The sequence below is a fragment of the Thamnophis sirtalis genome, unplaced genomic scaffold (assembly GCF_051295495.1).
Source record: "Thamnophis sirtalis isolate CommonGarterSnake01/CBP01778 unplaced genomic scaffold, rThaSir2_p1.2 scaffold_6, whole genome shotgun sequence".
Lineage (NCBI taxonomy): Eukaryota > Metazoa > Chordata > Lepidosauria > Squamata > Natricidae > Thamnophis > Thamnophis sirtalis.
The window spans coordinates 18,950,028-18,972,280 of record NW_028261386.1 but is presented as its reverse complement, the minus strand read 5'-3'; the positions used below and the strand labels follow the sequence as shown (position 1 = coordinate 18,972,280).

The window sequence follows — 22,253 nt, the reverse complement described above, 5'->3', positions numbered from 1 at the left end:
CTAGGCTGCATTTTGAATCCAGGTTTGGTTGAGTTCTCAGATGCCATGGGGCGAGTTGGGTAAAAGGGCCAATATTATCATGCCTTAATCCCATCACTGTGGAGCTGAAGGGGAAAACCTTTTATTATGTAAGTGGACTAGCTCAGGCTTTAATGGCTCATTGACAAAGGGGGATGGGCAGGAAGCTGCAGGAAGCTATTCTGTGTTTTAAAACAGTGTTTTTCAACCTTTTTTGTGCAAAGGCACACTTTTTTCATGAAAAAAATCACGAGGCACACTACCATTATAAAATGTTTAAAAAGTTTAACTCTGTGCCTATATTGACTATAGGCAGGTGTTTTTCCCACGGCACACCTTACACTATGTCATGGCACACTAGTGTGCCGCGGCACAGTCGTTGAAAAACACTGTTTTAAAACATGTTTCTTCCTTTTCAATATTTCCTAGGATATCTCATTTTTCTGGGAGAGGGCTGGGTGATAACTTCCTACATGAGTACTGTTGTTTTAAGGGTTTACTATTTTTTTAACCATTTATAGATAATGTGAGGATCGCTTGGTTAAAAAAAAAAGTTTGGATAGCAATTTCCATTATCAAACTTTTCTCATCGTACAGTATACCTGATAGCTGGGAAAAACTTTGCTGACCAGAATTTCATTTTCCTAAATACTCTTGTGGGAAGTTATCATCCAGCCCTCTCCCAGAAAAATGAAATGTCCTAGGAAATATTGAAAAGGCAGAATATTTCTCTGGATATGAAAAGAAAGAAACATGTTTTAAAAGACAGAATAGTTGCCTGTAGCTTCCTGCCCATCCCCACTGTTAATAGGCCATTAAGAAGGCCAAACTAGTCCACTTTACATAATAAAGACTTCTCCACTGCAGCTCCAGGGGGATGGGATTAAAGCATGATAATATTGGCCCCAACTCACCATATGGCATCTGAGAACTCAACTAAACCTGGATTCAAAACACAGCGCAGAGAGTTGCCCCTGCATGGCCCCATGGGAGTCTGACAACCAATCAGAATACATTTCTTACCCAGGAACGGGAAACAGAGAGGTGGGACTAAACAGGTTATAAAAAGCCTAGCAAGCCCCTCCCTCGGCCCTTCACTTCTTCTCCACCAACACTGAAGCATGTGATCACCTTTTCTGTTCAGGGCTTAAGCCATGTGGCCCTGTCCAACAATAAACCATCTTTCCAAGCAGCCTCCATGTCTCCAGTGTCTTTTTCTCCACTTGGAGCCGAACCCAGAAGGACATTTCTTTCATCACTCTCCTACTCAGTACACAGTACACTGCTAATAAAAGTATATCTCTTACTGCAATATTGTATTGTATATTGTATTGTATTGTATTGTGATATACAATCACAATTTCCTTAATCAAATTTGGGTCTTGTGACAATTACATGGGAACATCTTTATTCAATTTTTATGCAGCCTATCTCCCCTGTAAAGTCACTCTTGTGGGTTTTTATTTTTTTCCAACAATATCAAAATGCCTTAACCCTGGCTTCTAATCTATAGTCCTGGGGTTTTCTGGCAGATTTCCTTCTGACTACTAACTGCAAGCAAGCAATCAGAATAGAGCTAGAAGGGACCTTGGGGGTCTTCTAGTCCAACCCCCTGCAGCCAATGCTGGTTTGTTCTTTGGGGAATCAGTTTCGATTGACTGAGTGATACTTGTTTACCTGGACATACTTAGAAAGTCAAAGCATATTCATTTTATAAAAACGTCCCAATTTTAAAGAAAAATCAAAATATTTCGTGGGAGGAAGTGAATGTGAAGAGCTGGTTTGGCATTAAATCAAAATCTTCACATTGTTTATGGGGGAGCACAACCTGCACGTGTTTTGGGAACATCTAACATTCCTCTAGAAACATCTTTTGCTTTGGTAACGTATGTGTTTATATCTAAAATCTCCCCCAATGCTGTACTCTCCGAAATAGATGGAGAGGGAAAAATCCACATCCGTGGGGGCGCGGGAGTGTTCAGACCCTCTGGATCAGGGGTCTCCAACCTTGGCAACTTTAAGGCTTGTGGACTTCAACTCCCAGAATTGGGGGGAAAAAGCAAAGCTGGCTGAGGAATTCTGGGAATTAAAGTCCACGAGTCTTAAAGTTGCCAAGGTTGGAGACCCCTGCTCTGGCTGAGCTGTGTTTTTGAACATGGCTAAACCTATAGAAGCCTTGCAGGTAGCGCACAGAGCAGTAACGAGATTTATTTCGCGGGATGCTCTCCTCAAACCTTTTTTTGCTCCCCCATTTACCCCTCCTTTCAGTCACGTCATGTCGGCGCCTTGACGCAAATCGCGACTCCTCGCGCGTCCGCCCGTCTCCCATTGCGCGCGCGAGGCAGACCGGCCTCCCTCACTCCCCCCATATCCCCTTCGCTATCCTCTCCTCGCAACCTTAAGGCCCCCTAGTGGCTGTCCAGGTGCAACGCGCCCCTCTCTCGCCACCCGGCTCCCCAGCGTAGGTGGTCAAGATGGCGGCCGGAGTGCTGCTGCGGGGGAGCGGGGGCTGCCTCCGCCGTGGCCCCTGCCCTGCACAGGGGGCCCCTTTCCGTCTTTTCTACCTCAGGTGAGCGAAGCTGCAGGAAGGGGAGGGAAGCGTGTCCCGCGCGCACCTCTCTCCTCTCTCCACTGCCGCCGCCGTCATCCTCAAGGTCACGGGCAAGTCAGGTGGTTTCTAAGAGCTCCCCGTTTCCTTCGTTCTGGGCACTTGCGGGGGAGGGAAAAGCAGAGCACCAGCCCCGTGCAGAGAATAGCGTCCATGGACTCGGACGGGGCTTGATAGAGCGCCCAGGGTGGATCTGTGTAACCCTTTTCAGATTCCTTATTATGCTCCCCCCACATCTAATAATGTCCCAGTGGTTGGTTTCTTGCAACACGCATGCGCACTGGAAGAGTTTGGCTTGTGAGGGTGGGGTTGTTGGGTAAACCCCCGACAGTTTATGGGTCAGGGTAGAGGAGGATGGGATGATTTAGTCATCATGTGAAAGGATGTCCCGTTCATGCCCTCTGCCCATGTAACCTAGTTTGTCACTTCTCAAAATCCCCATAATTAAGCCCCAGCAAACAAAGTTTTGAGAATCCCGCCACATCCCATATTATAGGAACACTCCTCTTTATTTCAATGTGTCCATTTGTGTTCTTATTAAATTTTAAGTGACTTTGGAGATCTTTATGATTGGTTGTAAGTATCCTCTGGGGACGAAGTGGCTCAGTGGCTAAGACACTGAGCTTGTCGATCAGAAAGGTCAGCAGTTCGGGGTTCAAATCTCTAGCACCTCATAACGGAGTGAGCTCCAGGTACTTGTCCCAGCTTCTGTCAACCTAGCAGATCGAAAGCATGTAAAAATGCAAGTAGAAAAATAGGAACCACCTGTCAGCCTCTGTTTGAAGACTTGTGGACTTCAACTTTGGTGGGAAGATAACAGCGTTCCGTGCGCCTTCGTCGTTGAGTCATGCCGGCCACATGACCACGGAGACATCTTCGGACAGCGCTGGCTCTTTGGCTTTGAAACGGAGATGAGCACCACCCCCTAGAGTCAGGAACGACTAGCACATATGTGTGAGGGGAACCTTTACCTTCACCTTTTAAGTATCGTCTAGCAATAGTAGTTGGATAATATACGACAAGCCTGTCACTTCCGTAAATGCTATGTAAAGTAACTTGCAACTGTAGACTTTTCTTTTTCCTGCTTTCACTTGCCATCCACTGGATAATTCTTTCCTGGTATGCTATACTAGAAAGAGACAAAGGCCTGGTGTAAATATATTAATATACATTTTATCAAGCCATTCCCTCTTTATTTATCTGCCTCTTCACTTCATGTGTGAAGCCCATCGACTACCTCCCTGCCCTTGAATTGACTCTTCTCCAATTACTTTATTTAACAGTGATATATGCCACCAAAGCCCCCCTGGATTTTATGTAGCACGGACAGGTTAGACTTGTCTATGGAGAGTCTCAGTCAATGTTCCCTCTAATTTTTTTTCAGTGTGAGCAGGAAAGTATAGTGTTTGAGCGGCATATTTTCATGCCTGAGCACCTGAATTTTTTTCACAGATGTCACCTAAGACAACAACAAAATCAGTATTATTTGAAACTCAAAGTTATGTTTATTCAAGGTACCTGCTTAATTAAAAGTGTTATATAATATCAGTATCACTTAACAACGCTCCTGCTTAGCAACCAAAATGTTGGCTCAGAAAGTCTGGCATTTGAAGCACGCAAGTCTTAAAGCTGTTGTTACAAGACCCTTGCACCCCTAACCCTTTAGGGGGAAAAAACCCCAGGGGTCTTCAAACGTGACAGCTTTAAGACTTGTGGACTTCAACTCCCAGAATTCCTCCCTGAGGGGAATTGTATATTTGGACTGTTTCATAGTTACATTACAGAACTACATTGTTAGAACTTAGCACAAAAGATACTTTTTATCTGAAAATCCAAATAGAGTAAACCTGCTATTATCCCAGAGCACTAATGTCATTTGTCCCAATCTGTTTTACGAGTCTGTATTAAAATAGATTTTCACTAAATTTTATAGATCTATATTTCAGGAACCTATCAGAAGTTAGGGCAAGATAAGAGTGGAAGAATGAATTTTGTTGCAGGTCATGGGGATTTTTTCAGCATCTTAAAAGTGGAGCGCATGTGCATTGAACTAGCAATACCCTGGCTATCCCGTCAGGCCTGGGGATAAAGATTCTAATCCGCCCCACCCGAATGTTGAATGAAAGTTGTGTTTTATTGTTTATTTTTTTATTCACGTACTGTCTTATGTTTTGTCTTGCACACCCCCTCCCATGAATTGTAAGCCGCCCTGAGTCCCCTCAGGGAAAAGGGCGGCCTATAAATAATAAATAAAATCTAAAATCTAAATCTAAACTACCCATTTAATAACAAAAGGAAATGGCTGAATTAAATTTGGTAAAGTTGCAAGCGAGCTGTAAAAAGCTTGTGGTTTTTAAAATCATAGAATCAGAAGAGATACTGGAGGTCTTCTAGTCCAGCCCCTTGTCCAAGGCAGGAGTCTTTATATCATCTGAGACAAATGGCTGTCCAGTCTTTTGAAAACCTGTAGCAGATGAATTAAGATTCCATTGATTTTAATTGTTCTTACTGTCAGATTTCTCCTTATTTCCAGCTTGAGTCTCCTTCTGACAAGTTTCCATTGCTTCTTGTCCTGTCCTCAGGTGCTATTGCTGCCACCTCCTCCTCCTCCAACAGCACTAACACATTTGCTGCCCAGCGCTGCGGCTGAGGTGAAGCCGCCAAAGCTCCCGCTGGCGCCCCCGCAGCGTTGGGCGGAAATCCGGCAGTGCTGTTGGAGGAAGAGGAGGTGAACCAGCCGGCCACCGCCGGCCACCGCCAGCCCCACCACTCTTCCCGCCCCCTTCCCAGCCCCACAGTCCAGCGGACGCAGCAGAAGCAGCCCCGGGTCTCTTCTGCCGCTCCCCGCATTTTCTGGACGGGGTCTCTCAGGAAGGAATCCCCCTTTGAAGAGCCGTGCTCTTCAAAACAAGTCTGGGGAGGTCCTTTGCAGGAGGCCAGTTGTAGCCACCTGCAAAGGACTTCCCTACGTTTGCTTTTCAGAAATCTCTGCGCGGCAGTTAGAAACTGCTGCGCAGGGGTTTCTTTCCACGTGCGCGGCCGCGCAGCCGCACACCTTAGAGGGAACAGTGGTCTCAGTCATGCAGGTCATGGTTGTCCCAAAGAAGCTGAAGAAACATCTTGGATGTGAAACCTCTTCAAAGAAAATCAGAAAGTCCAGTTGACTCTTGAAAAATCCACCATTGTGCAAAAATAAAAAAAATAATGGACACAAGGAGTTATCAAACAGGAGCAGAGTAAAAACAACATTCTCAGGTTTATTTCATCACAGAACTCATTGAGTGGGAGACAGCTGAGCATTGAAAGGTTTCAGGATATCTCAGAAGGATTTAGCAAAAAAGAAGGCTTTTAGTACATTGCAGATGTTAATAAGGTGCATGTAATTGACCCCCACCATGGAACTTTCATCTGCAAAACTTCCTTATTTTGCCCTCTCTTGACTCACCCAATGCATTTAAATTCCTCATGAATCATATCACTTTGCATATGATCAAGTGAGTTTTTTCCCAAGAGATCTTACCATTTAAATAACATTTTCAATTTCAAACACGGGCTATTGGATACTTTCTGAATTTTATTTACCAGAACGATACAATGCAGGTGGTCCTCAGAGTACGGCCACAATTGAGTCCAAAATTTCTATTATTAAACAAGGCAGTTGATAAGTGAAGTTTGCCCTGATTTATGACCTTTTTGTCATTGTTGTTAGGCAAATCACTGCAGTAGTTAAGTGAGTCATGCTGTCATTAAGCGAATCTGGCTTCCCCCATTGATTTTGTTTGTTGGAAACCAGCTAGAAGATTACAAATCACATGACCCTGGGACAATGCAACTGTCATAATACATGTCGGTTGCCAAGTGCCCACAGTTTGATCAAGTGCCCATGGCAATACTACAACAGTCCTAAGTGTGAAAACCAGTCATAAGTCAGTTATTTCAGTGCCACAATTCCAATGGTCACTAAACAAATGGTTGTAAATCTAGGACAACTTGTGCAAATTCTACATGTGAAGCTTACGGGATGTCTTGGATTAGGCACCATATTAATCCAATCCAATCAACATTGCCCAGTATATATGGGTCCAATTCCTTCCCAAAATCCCCAAAATTTAAAGCCATTTATGTCATGGGACCGGTTACCCAAGCAATATCTTGTCCCAATTGTATTGTTTTGTGCCACCCAGTCAGGCAGGGAGGATATCTTGTGGTTAAAGAGTTTCACCTGGTAGGTTCTAGGAAGAATTTCACTTGGCAGGTTCTCTGCCATTGCTCTCTCACACACACCCTTTGGAAAACCTTACCCCCAAGGGTGTGTTGAGCCCACACTCCTGGCTTTCAAAAAGATTGTTAAAACCTGGCTCTGCTGATTGGCCTGGGAGTCGAAGAGTGTTAGACAACCCTGGAGATTGTTGGCTTCATGAGAGTGTGCTCCATCTTTTTAACATTTAAGACATTAATCCTATTTTTTAATTCTGTTCTGTTCTTATCTACGCTTTTATATTTTGTAACATTAGCTAACCAGAGTCACTCAGGTGAGATGGGCAATGTAGAAATGGGATGGATGGATGGATGGATGGATGGATGGATGGATGGATGGATGGATGGATAAAATATGCATCATATGGTGGTTGTGGGGGGAAATGGAGAGAAAAACCAAATGGCTGAGAACATTGGGGGATATATAAAAATAATAAATAAAAATCTATATCAGAACTCTTCCCTGTCCTTTACATCCCATATCCTTAAAATTCATAGCCATCCACACCAAGTCTCTTTCAAATGTAGGTTTCAACTCTTTTATGCTCTTTGGATCTAGATACTTTTCTGTTTCAGTGCATCTTTCTAATTTTCCATCTGTAGGGTTTTCCCCAACCTGGTTCTCCCAAATATGTTATCCCGGTCAAAAAAATGTTTAGCTTTGAGAGAGAATTGTTACCAAGGTGTAAAAATATATATACTTTTACATTATTTTATTCTCTATATTTTCACTTTTAAGAAATAAGGGAAACATAATCCCTTATCCATATCTATTAATCATAGCTGTTCAGTGTCTCCTTTTACCACAAGATGGTAAATATAAATTTGATAAATAAAAATAAATAAATTCACACTGGGATCATTCAGAATGCACTCAAGGAAGGAACTGAAACAACGAGATGATCCAAGCTATTCTTTATTGGAAAGAGTGAGTCATCAAACCCCTCTTTTAGAGGCCCCGATGTAAGGTTAATGTGAACAGGTTACTCATGTATAGCATATACGTATGAGTGCAGTAAACACTTTGAAGGAATGACAGAGGCTAGTGTTTGGTAACAAAGGCTAGATAAAAATATTCTGACTGAGCTACTAAATCCAGAGTGTAGAAGGCACTATGTAAAGATGTTCTGGTATGCATTGTTTATACTTTGTTAAAAAGCATGCCTGATAAGGATGTACAGGCGATTCAAACGTCCTTGAGATGTGCTAGTTTCCTAGGAAACAGGACTTTCTTGCAAATCAAACAATGAGGCCCTGGAATTCTTTTTGTATTATCCACTTCTATTGTATGATTCACTGCTACCCAATTAAGTTTAACCATTTGTGACATGAATTAAGAAGCAAGAGTGGTACTTACATGAGATTACTATTTGTGGCTGTACTTATATTACTTACCTTGTAGATAGTTGATAAATTGCAATTGTTTTTAAAAAAATCTGAATGATACTTTTTCATCATTTATGTTGGCAGTTCTGATTATGACTACATGCCATCAAATCATTTTTGAATCTTTGTAACCACAGAGATTCTCTCTGTCCTATCTGGCCTTGATTAAAAATCTGTCTAATATCACCACATTAATTACAGAAGATTTCTTTAAAATTGTGCTTTCTTTTTTTACCAAAATAAAGAATATTGATAAAAGATTTAAAAACAGAAGAATATAGTGGTAAACATTTAAAAAAATAAATGTGTATCTTTTATCTGTTTTGCATGCATATAAGCTTATCCACAATTAAATATATATAAATATAATTTTGCTTAAAAAGACATTTGTACAAAAATAAATGCAATGTTGGGAATTAACTATGAACATAATTTACATATTTATTCTTTGACCATTTCCTGCAGGGGCTTTACCTTATCACATAACCAATCTGGAGAAGATAGTTGGTTGAAATCACTGTTTGTCCGCAAGGTTGATCCCAGGAAAGATGCTCACTCCAACCTCTTAGCCAAAAAGGAGACTAGCAGCCTTTATAAATTGCAGTGTGAGCATCTATTTCTATATTTAATATTTCTCTATTAGAGTTTGTGTCTTACTCTCAACCTTTTAACATTAATGTTTGATGTTTCAGTTCACAATGTCAAACCGGAATGTCTAGACTCCTACAACAAACTTTGGTAAGTCCTGATATCCAGCTAGATGCTTTCAATTCCATGTATCAGACTCTAAATCTAAAATATATTTACTTACAGCCAATTTTATGAACTCAGTAAGACTTCTAGGTAAACACACATATGATTGAGCAAACACTTCATCTGCTCACTTGAAAGGAGCAAGTATAAGTTATCTCAGGTTATAAAATGGATAGTATTTGAACTCTGTGTTGAAACAGTTCACACACAAAAAAATAGTACACAAAGAGCTAGAACCTTTTCCCCATATGCATTTTTGTACATATAGATTTTTGCACACTGTTGTTCAGGATTGTACCACTTCATTCTGCTGAATGTATAAAAGTCATAATTATGCTATTAAATATGAGAAATATCCACTTATTAACTATGCAGAAATACTCTTGAAGTTCTCTTCTTAAAAGCAAGAATAGTGCAAGTTTTCCTTTGCCAAGGCAAATATAGAAAACATCAAGTGATTTTAAAGTATCTAAATTTTCACAAGGATCCTTAGTCATTGATGTTGTATGAAGATGCTGTGGAGAGATCTCTTAGAAATTTAACAGAATAACATTTGGAAGGGATCTCAGAGGTCTTCTAGTCCAACCTCCTGCTCCAGCAGAAAGCCCTATACCATTTCAGACGAATTGTTGTCCAATCTCTTCTTTAAAATCTCTAGAGTGATTTTTCACCACATCATGAAAATGCAATTTTGAGGAGGATTCAGTCCAGATTGTATGTGTGGAATACTGATAGATAATAAAAATGTTAGTGACAATCAACTGTCACCAATACTATAAATACTTCGGAAAGTGAAGTCGATAGCATGCAGCTTATATGCATTCCTTGTGTTTTTGTTTTTAATCAGTGAAAAAATTCTGCCAAAGATCCATGAAGGGAAGGAGTATCCATGTACATTGGTGGGGACGTGGAACACGTGGTACGGAGAGCAAGATCAGGCTGGTAGGAGATAAGACATTTAGCAGAATGCAAAATTACTCCAATGTTTGCAAGAGATGTTTTGTTCCAATCTGGATGTGAAGTTACAAAGGGTGGGTGAGGAAAAAACAAATCTACTGTACAAAGTAGATTAACAGAGGGCTGATTACAGAGAGCTGATCAAGTCCTGCAGGGGTCTAAGAAAGAGAAAATACTGACCCAGCAAAATTCAAGTGCTCTCTGGAACACTTATATCTGATGCAGCAGATGGAACCAACCTATGTCTCTCCAGTAAGAAAAGAGAACTTAAATATGTGTCTTTTGATTTCAGTACATCTCTGGCGATATGAGGGTGGCTATCCAGCCCTTACAGAAGTCATGAGTAAACTTCGAGATGATAAGGTAAAACTGAGTGATTTCTATCAATACTTTCTAAAAATTTTGGTAACTTCTGGCCTGGAGTTTCCCTTCTTCTCATGAAGAGAAAGGATCTTGCTCCTGTTTTATTCTGGATACTTTGCAGATGACTTTGCTCAGTGGCTTGTCCCCCGTCGTCCCCCCCATGCCCCCATTCCTGTAAAAATAAACAGGGCTATATCAGAGAGAAAAATGAAAAGGGCTGCTTATGATTGATGATATATGGGGAAAAAAATCAGTGGCCACATGGCCTTCGAACTTGAAAGTAGCTGCTTGAGGGTCCCTTAGTCTAATGGAATATAGTCCTCTCAGGATGCTTTGCCATGAAAACTCAGCTCCTCTTATGTACTTTTATTTGCAAGGTTCTCTAATTCTCTACTGTAACATTATCAGACATAGACCAATTTCTGACATGTTTCTGTAAGCTGACTATCTCTTCCAAGAATTTGTATCTCTGGGACGCTGCTATAATATTGTTAGTGAAGGATTATATTTTAGAAAAGTTTTCTGCAGCTTCATCACCAGATATTAGTGGCTCAGTTTTGTTGGGAGCTATACCTCATTATGGGATGCGGTGGCTCAGTGGCTAAGATGCTGAGCTTATTGATCAGAAAGGTGGGCAGTTCAGCGGTTCGAATCCTTAGCGCTACGTAATGGAGTGAGCTCCTGTCACTTGTCCCAGCTTCTGCCAACCTAGCAGTTCGAAAGCATGTAAAAAATGCAAGTAGAAAAAACAGGAACCACCTTTGGTAGGAAGGTAACAGCGTTGTGTACACCTTTGGCATTTAGTCACGCCGGCCACATGACCATGGAGATGTCTTTGGACAACGCTGGCTCTTTGGCTTTGAAACGGATATGAGCACCGCCCCCTAGAATCGGGAATGACTAGCACATATGTGCGAGGGGAACCTTTACCTTATACCTCATTATCCAGTTTTACAAAAATGGAGAGCTCTCCTTATTTCTAATGTTACAGCAACTTTTATACTATTTAAGAAAAAGATGAGTGGTTTTATGTTAATATACCACAGTTTTATAACGAAATAAAATTGTCTGTCTTACTGCTTAGTCTTAATTAAAGTTATATGCTTTAATCCAGTCTTCTTCAATCTGGTGCTCTCTACATGTGTTGGCTTTCAGTTCCTGGAATCACTATTGGATGTGCTGACAAGAGATTCTAGGAGCTGAAGCCAAATACATTTAAATTACACCAGGTAAGGAAAAGGTACTTTAAAGACTATAACATTTTTCAATTATATGAGATCTCTTTTTATTCTCACACTTCTCCTTCTCTCTCTTGGCTTTCACATGATTAGCTTATGTATTTTTGAATAATTCAGTACCTCAAATTTTATATAAAGTAAGATTTATTCAAATAGTATTTACATTATCATTGACAGGTCTAGAGTTCGGTATCTATTAGGAATCACTCATATTCATCCATCCATCCATTTTCTATAGCCACCCAACTAAACCAAGTGACTCTGGGTGGCTTACAGTTCTAAAAGTATAAAACAATTTAACAAACATTAAAACAAGAAAAAGGCATCTACAAAAAAAATAAATACAAATAGCAATCATTATGATTAATCAACTAATGGTGAAGCCAAGTGACAAGACTCTTAAAACATTCCAAGGCCAGGTACATAGCCATGTTTAAAGCTTTGGGAAAAGCCAACAAGTTTGGGGCATTTGCTATTTTTCCATTATTGAATTATGAATATTTAAAGAGAATCTGGATAAATTCTTTTTAAAATATAATGGCTTTTCACAATACCCTTAAGGAATCCAATTTTTTGTTATTGTTGTTGTTTAGGAATTTACAGAGTTTCGCAAAGCAAGAGGAAACATGCTTCTGTCCCGCAAGAATCAGTTGCTCTTGGAGTTCAGCTTTTGGAATGAGCCTACTTTCAGGCCAGGACCCAACATCTATGAATTAAGGTCTTACCAATTACGTGTGAGTGGGCTTTTTTCCTCAGGTATAGAATTTGCATGACTTATTTTTTAAAAACACTTAAAGAAGAAGCATAGGTGCTTTCAATACAACCTCAGGACTTAGCCTGCATCTTATTGGATTAACAGTAGTTAATTACTCAGAAATAATGTCTTAAGATTGCATACTTGTGGAAGTTTATTCAGATAATACAACTGATAGACAAAAATGGCAATTTGGTTCTTGATAGAAATGCCTAACTAGAGTACCATTACTGCCTAAGTTTATTTGTTTTCTGCTGAAAATTCTATTTTTTGACAATAGGGTCATTTGGGGTGTGTGTGAAGTAAGCACTTCAACTGTTAACAGCGTTATGTCATTGTTCTTAATGTTGCTTTTGAAAAGAAACTGAAACTGGAATTGGTAGGCTAAAACAAAGTAATTAGAAACCGGGGTATTAATTCTTAGCTTGTAGGTGATAAGAAGAAGCCATTTTAGATCTAATGATATATTTTGTTTGTTTTCAGCCTGGAACAATGATTGAATGGGGCAACTACTGGTAAGAGCCATAATGTGTTGAAGATGGCGCTGTAGGTTGCAGTATAAATTTATAGGCTGCTTCCAGGGGTTGGAAGAAAATTAATAAAAATATAAATAATAGTGCAAGACTAATTAGTATCATTTAATGCAATATTCTATTTCCCAAATACCTGTTGAGATGATTATGAATATGATTGTCCCATTCAACCTTAGCATCTTTCATTATTGTAAATAGCTCAAAAAAACCTATCAGGAGCCTTCATGTATATTTATCCTGCTCATTTCTCCTTATCTGACTCTCTTAACCCAGAAGGGTAAGCATCTTTATGGTAAAGAAACCCCTACTAGGAAAAATAAAGGTGTATGTTACAAAATGAAAATAAGAGAAGAATTTTCCAGCTTTTTAGGAATAAAACTTGTGCATAAACATAGTTGGTATAAATACTGACAAGTATAAATCATGCTTATAATGCGATTTATATCTTTTATTTTTAGATGTGCTGAATTTTACGACTAGGTTGAGCCTCAGATTCTCCCCTGCAAAATGAGAAGAGTAGAAGCTTGCTTTGGTTGAATTGATTGTAAATATATATAAAATAAGTTATGTAGCACTGCCACATCAAGCGAATAATTATTTTGGATAACATCCTCTTTAGTAGTATTGGCCATAAAAAAAAAATTTATTTAAAAGAAAAGGAAGAATTTATTCCAGACACATTCATACTCTCATCCCATTTTTTCCAGTTCAAGATCACATTAATATGGATCATTAGGCAAATTCACTTTTATCTGACTTTCTATATAAAATGACCAGTCCATTATCTTAGGACAGGCTAATTAACCCTAGACTCAGAACTTCCATCGAAAAACACATATTAAAGGAAAATCTTTGTGTGAAGCAGCTGCTGGAATCCTGAGAATAAAGAACTTTGGCTAGTCATCATAAGCAATATTGTTTAAAACTGTCTAATTTAGTATAAGGCAGTTTGATATGAAGTAACATGATTGAGGACAGAACTGGAGAACATAAAGAAGTTGTTGAATGACAAATACCATCCTGGGCCCTACGGATAATGGCAGCATCTAAAGGGCATCTCCTGGATCCTGGCTCTTGGCAAATTGTATCAGTGTCTGCAAAGCCCAATTTCAAAACCTTTAAATTCTGAAGGGGTCCCCAAAAAGTTTCCGGTTCCTGTTTTACAAATCAAGGGGATTGCCTGGGCAGATTTGTTTTAATAAATTATATAATAAGGCAACCAGAGTTTGATTTAAGATGGGTGACTTTACAAATGTTTTAAATAAATAAAAAATGGTTGTAAAATCATTAATGGATTCAAGGTACTCTTTATATTATAAGTAACCTACATAAAGCTGAATTACTCCTTGGTGCTGTAATCCAAACATTGCTGTTGGCTTCAGGTCTTCCAAGCTACTTCTATTGCTCTAAATATTATTTATAGCAACATGTGGCTCTGCAATCTGTTGCTTATTGCTGTGATTGAACTATGACGCAGCATTTATGTCAACTGCAGCATTAGGTTTGTAAACTATCATCTTCCTTCCTTTCAGGGCCCGGGCTATTCGTATCCGGCAGGATGATAAAGAAGCTGTTGGTGGATTTTTCTCACAGATTGGGCAGTTATACATGGTCCATCATCTTTGGGGTAGGACTTGACTTCACTGTTATCTTCTAGGCCAGTGTTGGCGAACCTTTTCAACACCAAGTGCCAAAATGGGAGCGCATGTGCGTGAGGATCCAGAAACCAAAAGACCAGCAGAAACTGGAAGAGCATGCATGCACCAGGCAGCTGCTTTTCCAGTTTCTGGCATGCATGTGTGAAGAACAGCTGGCCAGTGTGCATGCACACTCTGGAAACTGGAAGACCAGCTGGCCAGTGTGCATGCGCACGCCAGGAAGATGGTCTTCCATTTTCAAATGCACACCGGCTACCTGGTCTTTATACGTGCATGTGCATCAGATGGAATTCGGACGTGCAGCCGCCCAGTGCACAAATGCGCACAGGGCAGTTATTCTTCCAGTTTCCGGCATTCCTGCATGGGTTAAGGCCAGCTGGCCAGCGTGCCGGAACCCGGAAGAAGAACAGACAATGGCTCGCGTGCCCAGAGAGATGGCTCTGTATGCCACTTCCAGCACACGTGCCATAGGTTCGCCGTCACAACTCTAGGTCATGTGTGTCTAATTCCAGTTGGCTTAAAGGCCATGTCAAGGCCCACAATGTGGACATGTTTTAATTTGGGGGTGGTTTAAGAGATTAATTACAGAGTTGGAAGGGACCTTGGAGGACTTCTAATTCAATCCCCTGCTCAAGCAGGAGACTCTATATCATTCGAGAGAAGTGGCTGTCCAGTCACTTCCTAAAAGCCTCCAGTGGCACACCCACAACTTCTGAAGGCAAGCCATTCCACTGATTAATTGTCCTCACTATTAGGTAATGTTTCCTTAGTTCTAGCTTGCTTCTCTCCTTGATTAGTTTCCATCCATTGTTTCTTGTCCTGACTTTGGGTGCTTTGGAGAATAGGTTGACCTCCTCTTTGTCAGCCCAAACATAAGAGCAAATTCAACTATTATTTGTATTCTTTTAATGTTCCTTTGGAGAATGTGGATGTCGTTCATGTTAAAATGGCGATACTCACTATTTTCTTCTCCCATATTCTGAGCCATTCCCTGGCCTCCATGGCACCACACTACTTTTCTTTTCTAGATCGCTAAGAGTTCTTCAACATGAAGTGTTGGAGTGTCCTGGGCCATCTGCCTAGGAAGTCAGCTTTGCTTCTCTGTTAGAAGCTAAATCACTCTGAAGTGCTCTTGGCCATCCTGAAAGAATGAAAAATAAAATGAACAGCCAGTATCAGGAGGATATATGCCAAATGGTACATTGACAACTTGTAGTTGTCACATTGCCAAGCCTTGAATGGCATTTTGTTGTAATTAAAACTTATTGTTGGCTATCACATCACTGAAGCTACAAATCTTTTTTTCTACCAATACTTGCAGCTTACAAAGACCTGCAGACGAGAGAAGACATAAGGAATTCTGCCTGGCACAAGCCTGGATGGGATGAGCTCGTGTATTATACAGGTAACAGTTTAAACCTCACAGCTCCAGCTTGCATAGCATGTGGAAGCCATGGCCAGAGGTGCCTATGCTGGTGCCCCAATTTGCAGCCTGACATGGTGCAGAGAAGCTGGCTACAACTCTGGGTAGCTTACAAATATTAAATACTCTGGGATGCGTCAATATTCCTTGTATCAGGCTGCTTTTAAGATTGAGCTGCGGTGGCACAGTAGTTAGTTAGAGTGCAGTACTGCAGGCTACTTCGGCTGACTGCCAACTGACTGCAGTTTGGCAGTTCAAATCTCACCAGGCTCAAGGTTGACTCAGCCTTCCATCCTTCCAAAGTGGGTAAAATGAGGGCCCAGATTGTTGGGGACAATAGGCTGACTCTGTAAACCGCTTAAGGGCTGTAAAGCGGTACATAAGTCTAAGGGCTATTGCTTTAAAGATTACCCAGAAACTCCCCAAATGCTCCAGAGTGCAGTGGCCCACATACTTATTGGCTCCTGGAGATGAGAGAGATTTTTCCAATTTGTGGACCCTGCACTGATGGCTGATTGGCTTTCTAGGTGCACATGAGGCTCTGATTTAGACCTATAAAGCCTTTTCTGACCCAGCATGCTGTATCTACGAGACTCTGTGTTTCACCTGGTCTCAGTTCAGTCTATTAGAACTTTCAGGGAGAAATTGCTCATAATCCCTCATTTCGGAGAGATTTAGGAAGAGAGGCTGAAGGGACTGCTGTTCTATGGCAGTGTCACACTTCAGAGCAGTCTCCTTGCTGGAATAATTCTATGCTCGGAACTCTCTTTGACGGTATTCGCTTAAACAGATATAAGATCATCCCCCCCCCCCCCCCCGGTTCTTATCAGTTCTTACCACTTGCTTGTGTAATTCTGGATGGGCCCCTCTTGGGATTTTCATATTGCAACTTGCTTTATATTTTGTTTAAGCCTCTCAGAGGCATTAGATATCAATAGGGTAAAAATTTGGTGAATGAATGAATAAATAAATAAATACATACATACATACATAAATACTCATGTAAGATATTTTGGCCCTGAAACTTTTTAGCTTTCTCTCTTAGTTGTTCCATCTTTAGATACAGATTATCTTCTCCCAGTACCCATGATCCTCGAGACTAGGCTGACAGATGGCTAACTGGGAAGTTTGAGTTCAGGGTAGTTTTTGGGTTGGAAAGTGAATATAAGATTAGCAAGCATTTCGGACTATATTTCTATATTTATTTAAATGTGATGAGGATTAAACAATAATGTTTTCTACTGGAGTTAGATGCTGGGATCAGCAAAGTTAGGGATTTTTGAGGACAATGTCAGCAACAATGTTCATCAGCTGTGGAGCTTGTTGTGTAGCCAGGGCTGAGAGTACGGGGTCTGAAGCTTCCAAGGCTGAAGACAGAGAGTTGGAGACCAGACACATTTTATTATCAAATCAAAGGGTGGCTTCTCTCCATTTCCAAGACGAGAAATGAGCGACATGAAATCTGGACAGGAGAAAGACCTGTTAAGATTAAAATCCTCAGGCTCTTATACTGTATGTAGAAAATTGGCTTGCTTAGACTCTGTAGTCAGTGATGTGCAATATTAGGGCTACGGGGTAAACAGATTACCTATCTGAGCCTTGTCCTTGACTTGTCTACTTCCAAACCCAGCCAAGTTCCCGGGGAATTTTTGCTGTGTCCAGATGCTGCTCTGATAAAGGAGGCCCTTTTGCTCAGGATTTCTAATTATTCTGTCTCCCTTTCCCATTTTTATCTTCTTCTTGCCACTTTTTGTATCACTGTTTCTTAAACTCATCCCACTCTTGGCTCTGCTTCATGGGTTGCTCTTCTCCCTTATCAGGAGCAACATACTTTCTTTTTTCTAAAGTCTCAGAAGAGTTTCCAAATGCTGGGCAGAACAAAGCTGCCATCACATGTCCTATCGGGATTTTCCCCACAGTGCATCTTTGTCCATGTAAAGCTGCTTAGAGCAGAGGCATCGGGGGGGGGGGGGGGGTTGTCAAGATTGTGGCCATAACTGCAAGAAGTGAAGCCCTGCTCTTTTTGTGAGTGTATCATACACCTGTGTAAAGGGGCGTGACCCGTCAAAAGCGCGGACGACAAAAGCGCGATCGACAAAATCGCGCCTTTGACGTCATCACAGCGCGACGAAAAAGATCGAAAAATTCAAATAAAAATTAATAAAAATTAAATTAAAGCAAGCCGATTCACATAAAGGTAAGGGTTAGGGTTAGGGTTAGGGTTAGGGTAAGGGTAAGGGTTAGGGTTAGCTTTAGAGCGTTAGCGTTAGCGTTAGGGTTAGGATAAGGGTTAGCGTTACGTTTTTCGTTACTTTAACGGTTAGGTTTAGGGTTAGGTTTAGGGTTAGGTTAAGAGTTAGGGTTAGGGTTAGGTTTAGGGTTAGGTTTGGGGGGGTTAGGGGAAGGTTTTAGCTTTATTTTTACATTTTTTCGATCTTTTTCGTCGCGCTGTGATGACGTCACAGCGCGCTTTTGTCGAGCGCGATTTTGTCCTACGCGCTTTTGTGGTGGAACCGTAAAGGGGTGGTGTTTTAATTGTACACCTGCAACTGCTGTGTTGGGGTGCTGTTCTTTTTACCCTCTCCTTGCAGATGCTACTCGCCTGGTTCTCTGTATACCTACAGATGTTAGGCGTGACTACAACTTTTTCTATAACGCCTCCAGCCACGTCTGAATATATACTTACAGTTGTGGTGGCTACTTTCACAGGCTCTTTGGGCTGCAGGAATGCACCTTGTATTTCCTCTGGCTACAGCCGCCATTCATTTTTCATGTGTCACATATATCACCTTATGTGTTTTTATTTCAGTGCCACTTATTCAGGAAATGGAATCCAGGATTATGATACCTTTGAAGATTTCTCCACTTCAATAAAGCTACTGGTCAGCCGATGCCTATGCATTGATATAAAGTGACTTTTTGGTTGTTTTTTTAGTTAATTTTGATGGCATGTGTTTGGCAGTGAAAACCTTGACGTCCCAAAGTATTATATACCGAGGCTGGTAAATGTTTTCTTCAGATCCTGCAGGAGCACTTAGAAATCCATATGGAAGATTTGCAGGGTGACCATTTAAGTCTTAGCTTTCAACCATAGGACTGCAGATGCAGAAGCACTTGGACAGGCAGCAAATACTGATGGAAGCACACACGCTTCAGTGATATAGTCGCATGAGCTTTAACCATTCGAACATCTGCATTTTATTATGGGGAGACAATTGAGCATTTTCGCCTTCATATCTGCTTATTCAGCCTATTGGGCCTTATGGTACAAATCATTGCTGGGGAAAGCCTTCCTCCTTTTTTACGCTTCTCCAGATTTGCGTAGAGGGCAAATGGCATGGTTGCTTTCTTCTTTCTAGGAAAAGTGTACTGTCACCTCAAGGATATTTGTTACCAGTTGCTCCTAAGAGCAAAGGGGCTTCCTGCAATACAAAGTCACCAATGTTCACTTAAAGACACTAGGAATGTAGCTGCGAAATTAGAATATCAAAAGGGGGGGAAAATCTTAAGTTTCTTAATATAGTTTGATCTGCAACTATCTGCAAGTTGCATCTGTCAGCCTTTACCCATCAGGAAGTCCCATTATGTTTAATAAGACCAATTTCCCAAAACAGTGAAGCTGTTGTCAATAGGGGAGAAGTGACGATTACGGTAAGTCTTCCTCTATTTTTCATTTTTCTTCAAGACCTTCCCTTTCTTGTTTTTTGTTGGGAACTATAAACTTAAATCGCAAAGTAAAGGCATTCGTCCCCTGGCATCCCATCTGTAAATACCCCATCCTGATTGCTCTGTTTCAGTCAAGAGTCAGTGGCAAAAAGTTCCCCAGAATGTATTGTGGATGGCTGTGCAATTAGATGAGGTTCAAGCCATATGTCTTCAGCTTTGGGAAGGTGTTCAGTGTGACGACATATTTAGAGAATTCCCTAATCTATAGCATGAGAATCAGCTAAAGAAGGATCAGTATGTTAAAATATTTTACAAACACTCCTATACTCACACAGTAAAGTAGGATATGGACAGATTTAAAAATCAAACAAAAACATTTCAATCATGTGTGGGATTCTTTTGTAGATGGCAATTCAGAAAAGGTAATTAAAAGATTGTCTATTAAATTAGGCAAATTAATGTTTCTGCCATGTCTAATTGTCTGTTTTTGATTTTCTTTTAGAATAGATGGATTTTTTAATATGTGTGTATAATGTAGATACATTGAAGTGATTATCTTGTAAGTTGATGAATCAGTGTAATACACTGTTATCTATCATCTATGATGTATCCAACATTTCAGCGATTTTTGGCAAAACATAATAAAATCCTATTGATTTTCTCATATCATGGGCATTGTTCGAGCTTTACTGATTATTATTAGATATTGTTTCTTTTTGCTTGGAGACAGAATATAAAGTCTTACTGAATTGAATTTACTTGCATAAGGTATTTTAATCTGATTTACGGAGCTGGGTTTTCTTTTCAAGACGTTTTGCTTCTGAGTTGAAGAAGCTTCTTGGATGAGAAGCGAAACGTCTTCAAAGATAAACAAGAAAATCCAGTTGCCTCTTGAAAAAAGCACCTTTGGGGAAACCTTGGAAGGAAAATCAAATCCCAAGAACCAGTCAGGAATGTGGATGTCTTCCCTTACATGAGTTTTGATATAAGGACTATTTTGTCTTGTACTTCGGGGATAGTGAGCCGAGGTGGTGCAGTGGTTAGGGTGCAGTACTGCAGGCCACTTCAGCTGACTGTTATCTGCAGTTCAGTGGTTCTAATTTCACCGGCTCAAGGTTGACTCAGCCTTCCATCCTTCCGAGGTGGGTGAAATGAGGACCCAGACTGTGGGGGCGATATGCTGACTCTGTAAACCGCTTAGAGAGGGCTGAAAGCCCTATGAAGCGGTATATAAGTCTAACTGCTACATTTCTGTTTTCTCCTTTGAAGCTAGTTGAAACAACCTCCCTGCCTGGCTGTCCCCTACCCAACCTCAGCTGGAGGAATCTGGATTTATCTAAGGAATCTGAAGAGCAGGCTAGGGTACATGAAGTTAGTTGCAGCCTAGATTTTGTTTTATTTCATGGATTGACATCCATAGATCAAATATTGCCAGTTATCAAGAGTAAAGTGGCAAATAGCATGTTTAATCTAGTCAACAGTGAATCAGTTTTAGCAGAAAAAAATACATCATCCCTTGACTTTTGTGCTACATATCTAGGCTTTGCTGACTTCTAGTGATCAACTGGATTTTTGCAACCCAGATGTAATAGGACTACTTAAATCAAGCTCCACTCCTGGTAATTTAATGTGTATATTTGTGTTGATTTCTTAGCAACAGAACTGGTTTCCCACTGCTTTCTTCCAACATGGTTTTTGACTTCACAATCTTGCTGTAGCTCTGGGACTCCCTGTAATTTTCCATCCACGTCCTGTACTAACATGCCATGCCACAAAATACTAACTAAGGTGTAGTTAATTGCCTGGACCTGTGGGTGAGAGGCTGGCGGTTTCAAACGTTCTTGTCTAGAAGCCCATTGAATCTACACAATGTGGCCCTGCGTGTAGCAGTTTGGTAATTATTGCTGCTATCCAGCATCTTCCCTCTAATTCTAGTTTGAGAAAAAGAAGACTTACAGTATACAACCTGTAGTGCCTTTGTAGCAAATGAAATGTTTTTTTTAATGGAAATAAAGAATATATATAATGAACCTGGTAGTGTGAAGACATCCTTTAACCCTTTCCCTCCTTGGAAGATCTCACAAGTGATAAAATCAAGCTTTATTTTTAAAAATAAAGTCACCAGAAATCTCTGAAAACTCAAAATGACAAAAAGCCATGCAATGTTCATGGCAGACCACTAGATGGTGGTAATCTACTCTAGCGATCATAGGCAAAAGATCCCCTTTGTTATATATTACTTCCAAATAAATTCAGCAAGAAGCAAAATTAAAAAGTGAATACTGAACTAGAACTAGGAATTAGAATATATTTTATAGGGCACTCAGAGAAAAGAAATTGAAATTAATTGCAACATATCATCACAGCAGTTATTTCTTTCTTACAAATATCAGCAACCATTCATTTTTAGTCATTTATTTAGTCATTTATTTGACATTTATAGGCTGCCCTTTTCCCTGAGGGACTCAGGGCGGCTTACAATTTGTAGGAAGGGAGTGCAAGACAAAACACAAAAAGAAAATGTGAAATATAATAAAATAAAACAATAAAACACAACATTCATTCAGCATTCGGGTGGGGGCAAGATTAGGGTCTTATCCCCAGGCCTGACGGGATAGCCAGATCTTGAGGGCTGTGAG

General features: G+C 40.5%; 1 protein-coding gene across 1 annotated transcript; it reads left to right on the top strand.

Moving 5' to 3' along the window:
* Positions 1-2,449: 2,449 nt before the first annotated feature.
* Positions 2,450-20,280, top strand: NIPSNAP2 (nipsnap homolog 2). The gene is made up of 10 exons (XM_087717306.1): positions 2,450-2,587; positions 8,735-8,874; positions 8,962-9,007; positions 9,870-9,964; positions 10,272-10,342; positions 12,174-12,314; positions 12,818-12,849; positions 14,400-14,494; positions 15,847-15,930; positions 18,758-20,280. The coding sequence occupies exons 1-10, from the start codon at positions 2,493-2,495 to the stop codon at positions 18,820-18,822; spliced, it is 864 nt and encodes a 287-aa protein (XP_087573432.1). The 5' UTR covers positions 2,450-2,492; the 3' UTR covers positions 18,823-20,280.
* The last annotated feature ends 1,973 nt before the right edge of the window (positions 20,281-22,253 follow it).

What these genes read in the sequence shown, in the direction of transcription:
- NIPSNAP2 (XM_087717306.1), top strand. Translation starts at nt 2,493, where the DNA reads ATGGCGGCCGGAGTGCTGCTGCGGGGGAGCGGGGGCTGCCTCCGCCGT. An exon ending in GTAAACTTCGAGATGATAAG is followed by an intron (nt 10,343 to 12,173) that starts GTAAAACTGAGT and finishes GTTGTTGTTTAG; the next exon opens with GAATTTACAGAGTTTCGCAA. An exon ending in CATGGTCCATCATCTTTGGG is followed by an intron (nt 14,495 to 15,846) that starts GTAGGACTTGAC and finishes CAATACTTGCAG; the next exon opens with CTTACAAAGACCTGCAGACG.